The 8792-nt window shown below is 39.3% G+C and overlaps 1 protein-coding gene across 1 annotated transcript in view; it reads right to left on the bottom strand.

Annotated features, from left to right (window-relative positions):
* Positions 1-3645: 3645 nt before the first annotated feature.
* The window catches only part of TRMT11 (tRNA methyltransferase 11 homolog (S. cerevisiae)), a 29211-nt gene continuing 24064 nt past the window's right edge, over positions 3646-8792 (bottom strand). Inside the window, exon 13 of the mRNA XM_009999212.1 lies at positions 3646-4215. Within this exon, the coding sequence (XP_009997514.1) occupies positions 4084-4215 (132 nt within the window). The 3' untranslated portion in view covers positions 3646-4083. The remainder of the gene's footprint in view (positions 4216-8792) is intronic.

Below are 8792 nucleotides of genomic sequence, written 5' to 3'. Positions count from 1 at the left end.
TAGAACAGGTTGCTCAGAGCCCCATCCAACCTGGCCTTGAAACACTTCCAGGGATGGAACCTCCAAAACTTCCTTGGGCAACCAGTTCCAGCGTCTCACTACCCTCATAGAGAAGAATTTCCTCCTAATATCTAAGGGCAAGGAAGCACAAGAAAGGGCAAAAGAGGAAAGGAAGTGTAAAGAAGGGCAAGGAAGGTCCAGTAAGGTCAAAGAAGATCAAGTGAGGTCAAGGGTCAAGTAAGGTCAAATATCAAGGAATGTCAAATAAGGTCAAAGTTGATCAAAGAAGGTCAAGGAAGGTCAACAAGGGGAGAGGAGGAGAAAGGAGGGCAAAGAAAGGAAAAGAGGCAATGAAGGGCAAAGAAGGGAAAAGAGGGGCAATGAAGTCCAACGAAGGGCAAGGAATGACGTCTCGAGCAGCCCCTATGAATGCCCATCTCTCTCTCCTTGCTGGGGAGGGGGTTTAAGGGAATTAGGGACTTATTCAGTGTTTAAATACCTTCACGGATATCTGAGCCAAAGCACCTGTAACGTGTCTGCAGCCAAGCAGTGCAGAAGGTCTGGTGTTAACTCAGGTCTCAGTGGTCTGGGTTAGCAAGTGGCTAGCGTGGCTGAGGTGGAGATGAAGCAGGGCAAAAGGGAGCAGCTGGGGATGTAGCAGAAGGACTTGTGTTGTGACTGTGGAGCTGCTGTTGAAGTGTCCATATCCAGTGAGCAGACACTGCTGCAGTGCATGGTACCAGCACAAAGCCCAGCAACCTGCACTGGGGAAACAAAAAGCCTGCTCTACTAGAGGAGACCGAGAGTTAAATGCTGTCCGGGTAACAGACACCAGTTTCTTATGTTGGTTTAAAGGGAGGATTCCACTCTCCTTGAGAGGTGACAAATCTGCTTGATTCCTCTTAAACACAAGGCAAAACTTCTTTATTGTGATAGTAACAGCATTGGAACAGGCTGCCCAGAGTGGTTGTGAATTCTCCTTTTCTGGAGACAATCAAAACACATCTGGACATGTCAAAACACACCTGGACATGTTCCTGTGTGATCTACTGTAGGTGATCCTGCTCTAGCAGGGGAGTTGGACTAGATGATCTCCAGAAGTCCCTTCCAAGCCTGAGAACTCTGTGACTATCAGAAGGACAAGGAGAAACGACCCAGACTGAGCTTTTGTGAGTTGGTCTCCTTGAGTAAAAGTGGAAAGTTCAGCCAAGACCTTTCGGCTCCTTCTAAAAAAGCTCTTTGTATGCTCTTATTTGGGTGTTTTTGTTTTAAAACTGGTTGTCACAGAAGCAACAAAAAAACATCGGTTAGAGTTTTTGTCTCCAGATCTTGTTTCCCTGAAAGTTCTCTGATGTTTAACGAGACTTGAACTCTTATTACAACCTTTTCCCTGGAGGGGATTACCTAGGTCTTTTTCTTCAACATCTCTGCCAACTTCAACAACGTTTGTAGCTCCCTGTTAATCTGCAAGACCTCATCAAACCTTTACCTTCTGTCAAACTTGTTCAAATTGGCCACTAATTAAAACCAGTATTAGAGAGAGACAACAGGTAGGGCACACAATTAAATGCTGAGAAAACGTATTCCTGTTGCTTTCCTACTTCTACCTCCCAAAGATACATGGGAGGCTTCACAGCCTGGAGCACTCGCACCAGCTAAGGGGATTCTATGAAGAGGGGGTTCCTTCCCTTTGTCGCCTCAACAAATCACTCCCCACAGCAAGAGACAGCCTCTGCCCATACGACCTCGCAGCCGTTTTCAGCTCCTCCCTCCATCCAATTTGCTGCAGCGCAACAAAGTGCTCCAAAAATAACGTTTATTTTTCAAAATTGGAAAATGGCACAAACCACCCCAAAGGAGAGAATGACAACGGCATGAGTTCAGCACAAGCTCGTGAACTGACCCTCCCTGCCAGGGACAGGAAACTGGAACCTCACGGAAGGAGACTGAATGGAACCAGAGAGAACAAAAGCGCCAGAAACCGCGGCCACCAATGGCCAAATCCCGCCAAAAGGATAACTCACCCGCCTGGCAGCCCTTCTGGAGCACAAGGACAGGGTCATGGCTCTGCAGCTTAAACGCTTCCAGTTTCCAAGTCTGCGCGGACAATAGGCTGGAGCAGGTACACTCAGTGAGGAGAAGCTTAGAGATAAAAAATATTTCCAAATGATAACTTTAAAGTTGGGGATCAGCAGATCTTGAACATCTGATTTCAATTCCAGACTATTTTTGATTAGTGGATGTTGATGCAGTACCCCAAATACACTTAAGAGTTTCATTTCAAAATGGTATTCTTCAGTAATGATAAAGCTGTAATGTATGAACTGCTAAACAGAGGCCACACCACCACTGTTGTTCAGCCAAAAAGTTGGACCAGGCAGAGGAGAAATAAACTAAATCATTTTCTTTTAATACACAGAGCCAGATTTGCCACTACCTTACATCTTGTATAACCATTTAGATCATGTCTATGTAGAGCAACTTCTATGAAAATGAAGCTATAAATGCATAATAAATCCATCTTGAAAAATTCCTTACCTATGAAGAACAGAAAGTAATTTTAATTTGTAAAGTAATAAAAGCTGAACGCCAAATTGCAATGCTGAAATTGAAGTCAGAAGTTATATGAAGACAGGTTTTCAGAAGCAGTAATTTTTCTGATGTAATATTTGAAAGTGATGAATTCAAATTCTGCTTTTGAAAAATTTCTGAGCTTTGATCTTGCTCCAAGTTTAGTCCAGAACAACTATTATATGGCTGACATTAAAAGTCTCAAAACAAAGTGATTTATAACGGAAACACAGAAAATAAATCACTATTTCAGAACTTCCTAACACACCACAGATTAGATCCAGAAGGTCAGACAAAGTTGCCATTGAGTATGTGAGCTCTCCTTGCTGCAGCAGAGGACTGCAACACACAGAAGTGCAAATTCAGTTAAGGAACTTGTTCAAATACACACAATGACTCGTGCCTTCCTCGGTGTCACTGGTTTTTTAGAGAGCCACTTAAAGATACTAATCTACAAAGATTATAACATGACCACAGTCAGTAACTTGCAGCAAGTTGAGTAGCAAGGCTTTCTTGGCTGGAGGAAGTAGATAAAGTCACCAAGGCCCTGCTGAAGAGTATTTGACCACCAAAATGAGAAGAGTCATTAACATGCTGGATTAATGGGCTTAGTGGTTTTCAAATGAGGTATTTTCATGATGGACATGGTGTGGATTCAGCAAAGTTTGCCCTTTAACAAACACAGCTTCAATTTCAAATATTTGATTAGGCTTAATACCATTAGGGAATCATTACTGATTTTATGCTGTTGTTGTTACTGCTTTAACTATCAGTTTCTGAACCAAAAACTGCAGACAGTTGGCTTGACCAAGAGTCAAGGTTTAGGAATGCAAAAGCAAATCCAAGGTACAGATGAGCTTCAGATGTGGACAGGCTTCACAGGGTTTAATAGGCTCTCCAGAGTTTGTCAGGTCACAGAGGCTTTTCTTTACTTGGGGTGTGTATGTGCGCGTGCACATTTGTTTCTTTGTGGTTTTTGCTTGTTTTAAACACTGCTTGGCTTCAACCAGAGCAAACAGAATTCATACAAGCACTTATTGCACGCAACATGTAAAAAACCCTCACAAAAATCTTTTGTTTTATTGTACACCATTTACAAAAAGACAAAAGAAACCAAAATTATCTTCTTAATAAGCAATCCTTGATCACCACCACGTGTTTCTAAAACAGCCAGATGTTCACAGTTTAAGAAACCAAATACTACTACTACTTTTTTGTAAACGCTAATGGTGAAAGAACAATAATAATGGTTTCAGTCAATCATCATTAGTACTTGAAAGTACAAATATAAATTAAATAAGACTCAAAAAACTTGTACAATAAAATTCACTATAAACAAAGCTAATTAAAAAGAACTGCTCTCAACCTGTGTTGTGGGTTTATTCTTGTTTTAAAATTAAAAGCAGTATTTATTTTTCTGAAGCATCCAAATGAATGTTCATATCCAGATGTCCTTACAAGGAAACATGATCTTCATTCTTTCCTCATTTTTTAATCTGTTTATATTATATTTTACTTCTGATTGTCTTTTTCTTCCTTGGCAATCCGCTTTGTCACACCACTGAAATATTTCTCACGGAATGAATTGTGTCCTCTGTATGGCATGTATTGGCCGTCCAGTAAGTAGGAATCTGCATCTTGATCCTGCATGGTATAAAAATGCAAGCGTTAGGTTTTATGGCAGTACGTTCAGCATGTACTGCCACTGGTTTTCCTCCACACTTTTTCAGACAATTACAAGCAAGAGTGAAGTTGGTGGGGTGTTGTGCTGAGGTTTTTTTGTTTGTTTAGCTGTTGTTGTTTTAAACAATTCCATGCCAAACATTTAAGTAATTAGATTTATTAAAGAATTAAACAAAAATTTTAGAATGCTGAGATCTCTGTAAGGATTAACAAGAACATGTGTCCTAAGGCAAAGTCTTAACATTTAATAGGAATGAAAATCCATATGCAATGGAGTCTCATTTGACATTGATCAAACACAAACTGTAGGTATACAAGGGGTTTTTTTGTTGGCTTTGGGTTTTTTTTGTTTTATGTACTCATTCAAATTTTCATTTTTCTTGTCTCTACAGCAAAATAATGACAGTTTTGACAGTGCTACATCACTGGAAATACTTCTGCTAACATCACCAGAATCCAACCCTTGCATAAATACAGGAGAGCAGAGGTACTATGCCACACAGACTTTTATACAACAGGAAAATACAAATATTTGTTTCCAGAAAAAATATCTTCTGGAGATTTCAATCACTCAGAGGTTTGTGGAAGGCAGATCCAAAAAAAGAGGAACATGAATAAGTAAAGTGGGTTCCTACAGACACTGCAGTGCTATCAGAAGATTTTTTCTTGTGCAGGATTCACCTGCTTCTGAAAGTTGAAGTTCACACAGTAAATCCCTACCCATAATATATACTTGACATCAGGATCATAGTCTAGAAAACTGGCCCATTATTTTTAAAGAAAGGTTTAATTTACTGTGTACTGTAGCTTTACATAATTAAGATACTTATCAACTAATGTTATCAATACTCTAAGATAAACAATATACCAAACTTTAATCTGAATACTAAAGTAAATTAATTGATTGCAACTTCTATAAACCATTTAACATTACGGCTGCAGTCAGTTTATTATGCTCAATAGGAAGACAAAACTGATAAACAACCTCACACAAAACAACTGAACTGTGCAAAGAGAAAATAAAAACAAGCATACAACAGAACTAAACCTCTGTTCCACTAAATGTTTCTCCTCAAATACATCCTTATTACAGTAATTATTTTCAGCAATGCAACAACATATGGACTGGTTCATTATTTAACTTTCTGTTCAGGGCTATTTGCTTTTACTTGAAAATCAGGTTACTGTTGAATGCTTTAGCTTAAGTTGTAGGAACATGGAAGTAGATTTGATTCAATATTTTCATACATTATGAAAGCAATACAATACCAGGATGAACTGAGTTGTAGTGGACAATCTCCCTATTCAGCTATTTTGTAGCCTGTCCAGGCTTTCACTCAGCAAGACCAACACCTCATCTTGCTTTGGCTATCCTAACATTCTTTCTAAAATAGTGAAACAAAAGGTTTTTAAATGCAACAATATGCTTGTGTGCATGTACAAGTGCCCTCTTCTGGGCACCATGAGATTGTCCTACGAAGTAGCTCTCAGCTGCTGTCCTAGCAGATACAAGCAGCATCACACCAGCTTAGCTTAAGTGGCTAAATGTTAAGTGCCATGTGGATATCTAACATGTAAAGCATGTACACAACCAGCAGCAAATTAATCCTATTTAAATATGGCAATGTTGGAAAATAGCAAGAAAAAATTATTTCAGTAAACTCACTGCAGGCACAGCACAGACTGCCATCTCCAAGACCACTTTCAGGCTGATAATCAACACACTTCTAACTTGTCTGGGAAAATAACAACTATTTGCAGTCAGGAAACAAGGAAGATTTAAGATGTGCTCCTCTCACAACCAGCCTTCACCCACTTCTCCAGGTCTCTTATACAATATCACTCTGAGGAAACGAGCACTTACTCTTCTCCTGAATTTGCAGGTCAGTAATCCTTCTTTGACCTAAACATATAATGTATTTTTATACCTTTGGGACGTGTTTTAATGATAATTCTACATAATTTATTTGTTTTGAGAAATGGATGAGATATTTGACTCTGAAAGATAATGATGTATGTATCAACAGTATTTTAACATAAAAATTAATCCCCACAACCTCTAAGAGGTCGCATCTGTACACCATTCATCTTGATTCCTTGAGTAACAAAATGCTGATTCAGGGTGAAGGGAGGAAGGAAGAGAGGAACTACCTCCCTCTACCCCCAAGCTGGTTAGGGCAAAGAAAGAATATAACATGGAAGAGAACAAACACAGCTGAATCCATTTTGAAAATCTAGGCCTCATCAAAAGCCGAGCAAATAACTGTTCACTAGATCAGAGAAGATCTGCAGCCAGGCACCAATTTCTTTGAAGAGCTTTCAAATGAAGATCGTGGCACATATCACAATAATTCCAGCTTAAGAGCTTCCATTGCCTACCTTGTCTCTGTACAGACATGACTGCTCAATAAAGATTATAACTGCTTTAAAGAAAAATAAAACAACAGGAATAATTTCTTAAAAAAGGAAAAAGGAAATAAGAAACCTTGAACTACCTGGAGGTGCCACTCACTGTTGACACGTCCTAGTCAAAACGGTTTTATGGGTAATGTGAGATCTGATCAAAGTAAAAGGAATTATTGGATTTCAGAGACTAATGATTTCCAAACACATTCTAAATCAAGGTATTTTAAATCTACATAGAGAACTGAATGGGTACAATCTGAACACTAGGGATAGGCTGCATTTAACTCCAAAGAGAGAAGAAGTTGTCAAAAATCATCTTCATGAAACAATTTGCTGTGAATATCTGCACTAGAATTTGCCTGGGCATCAGGCACCAGTTTGTTTCAGTAAGGAAGATGGTCAAACATCCTCAGTTAAGCTCTACCCTGAGTAGCATAAATTGGTAGAATATGCACCCTAAACATTCAGCAGTAATGTTTTCTAGCAAGAGAAGATTGCTTATGAATGGTGTCAGTGGCAGTGTCAATTCTCCTTCAACTGAATTAACTGTCCAAGGCAGTTAATATGGATGCTTTTTCCTTCCTCTCCTGCTTTAAAAAAAACAAAAGTTCAAACCTGGGGAACAGAGTTGAACCACAATGTCTTAAGGGAGTCTCCTTTCCTCCTCTGAAGAGGAACAAGGAGTACTGCTTGTGATATAGAGCTGCATCCAGGGGTGATTGGCTTTTCTCACTTATTTCCTTTTTCATAACTACATATTTTTCAAGGCATGGAGTTTATAGTTGATTGTTCAACACAAAACGATGAGCCTTCTCAGGAAATAATTTTCAAGACTGATCGGTAACTGCACTAAGGCAGTTCTTTCCCCAGTCTGCCAGCACTACCGACGTCACGAGCCGATGCCAGGGGGCCTAAGAGCTGTCAGGATGCTTTCACAGCTTCCCTCCCCGACCCAATGTGGAGGGCTTTTTGCATAAGACTGAGGGCTCACACGTGTCGTTCGTCTCTCATAGAGGAACAGACACTGTGGGACCATATTTTAGACTGATAGTTAGAATACACCCCCACTACGCCCAAAAATTGCTACTGAGACCAACGTTCAGTTTATGAATTAACCTGTTTATTAAGGGTTAACAAAAACTGTGGGATGAGGTTTAGGAAAAATGTAAAAATGGCAAATGGCTACCAGGGATATATCAGGGAAGTAATGTGTCCTTTAGGGAGGTCATGCAAAAAGTACCAAGAAGGCAAAGACTGCTTTTATTTGTAAACATCAGATTCATTAATCCCTGGTTATTCTTTATCATCATCCTTGGTTCTCACTTTGAACAATTTAAATTATTCTCAAAACAGAAGACTAATTGCAAACAACAGTTACCACACACAACTTTTGCTCTGCAACATTTTATAATAACTTCTGAAAGAACTGAAAACCATCAAAGCTCTTGTCAAAGTGCACGCAACCAAACTGCCTTTAGCTAATTTGAATTTTCAACTCAATACTTACTTGTTCTAAAGACAACACCAAAAAACGTGTTACAGATCTCCACAAATAATGAAAGAGGTAGAAGAAAGAGGAGGGAGCTTAATGATAACAAGAAAGCTTTGTCTTTCTTTAAATCTCAGCAAATATTAAGTGATATTCTAAAGTTTTTTAATTCATCTAGCATGCCTCAGTTCAGCCTCAGGGTAATTACCCACATTCAGGTTTTGTTTAAAAAAACTTCCTAGCCTTATCACAGCTTCTTACCACTCTACATCTGGTGTTGGACAGGAGCTATACAAACCACTTGTACTAATGTTATACAGCTATAAACAACTCTGAGCACTTTCCAAATCAGGGACAACAGCCTCATATCCAGGAACACACACTACAAACTATTCTACACCAATAGTGACTCTAGAGTGACTGTGTGATGTGGAAATCCTGGGGTCATTCATCATGGTGGATCTGTATGCCCGATGCTCCAGAGTCCTTTCATGAGCTGTAATCACTCAAGAGTTTACCCTTCAGTCAAGTTTTCTGATACATAATTTCTATGTCTCTCTCTTAGCCCTTATCAATTACTGATCTCTCCTCCAATATTTTTGGGGAAGTACTGATTAGAAACTTCAGAACTTGGTAGCACTTA

This window comes from Chaetura pelagica, unplaced genomic scaffold (genome assembly GCF_000747805.2).
Source record: "Chaetura pelagica isolate M959 unplaced genomic scaffold, ChaPel_1.0 scaffold90, whole genome shotgun sequence".
In the NCBI taxonomy this organism is placed as follows: Eukaryota; Metazoa; Chordata; class Aves; order Apodiformes; family Apodidae; genus Chaetura; species Chaetura pelagica.
Note: the sequence above shows the minus strand (reverse complement) of the source record. Positions and strands in the feature narration are given on the sequence as shown.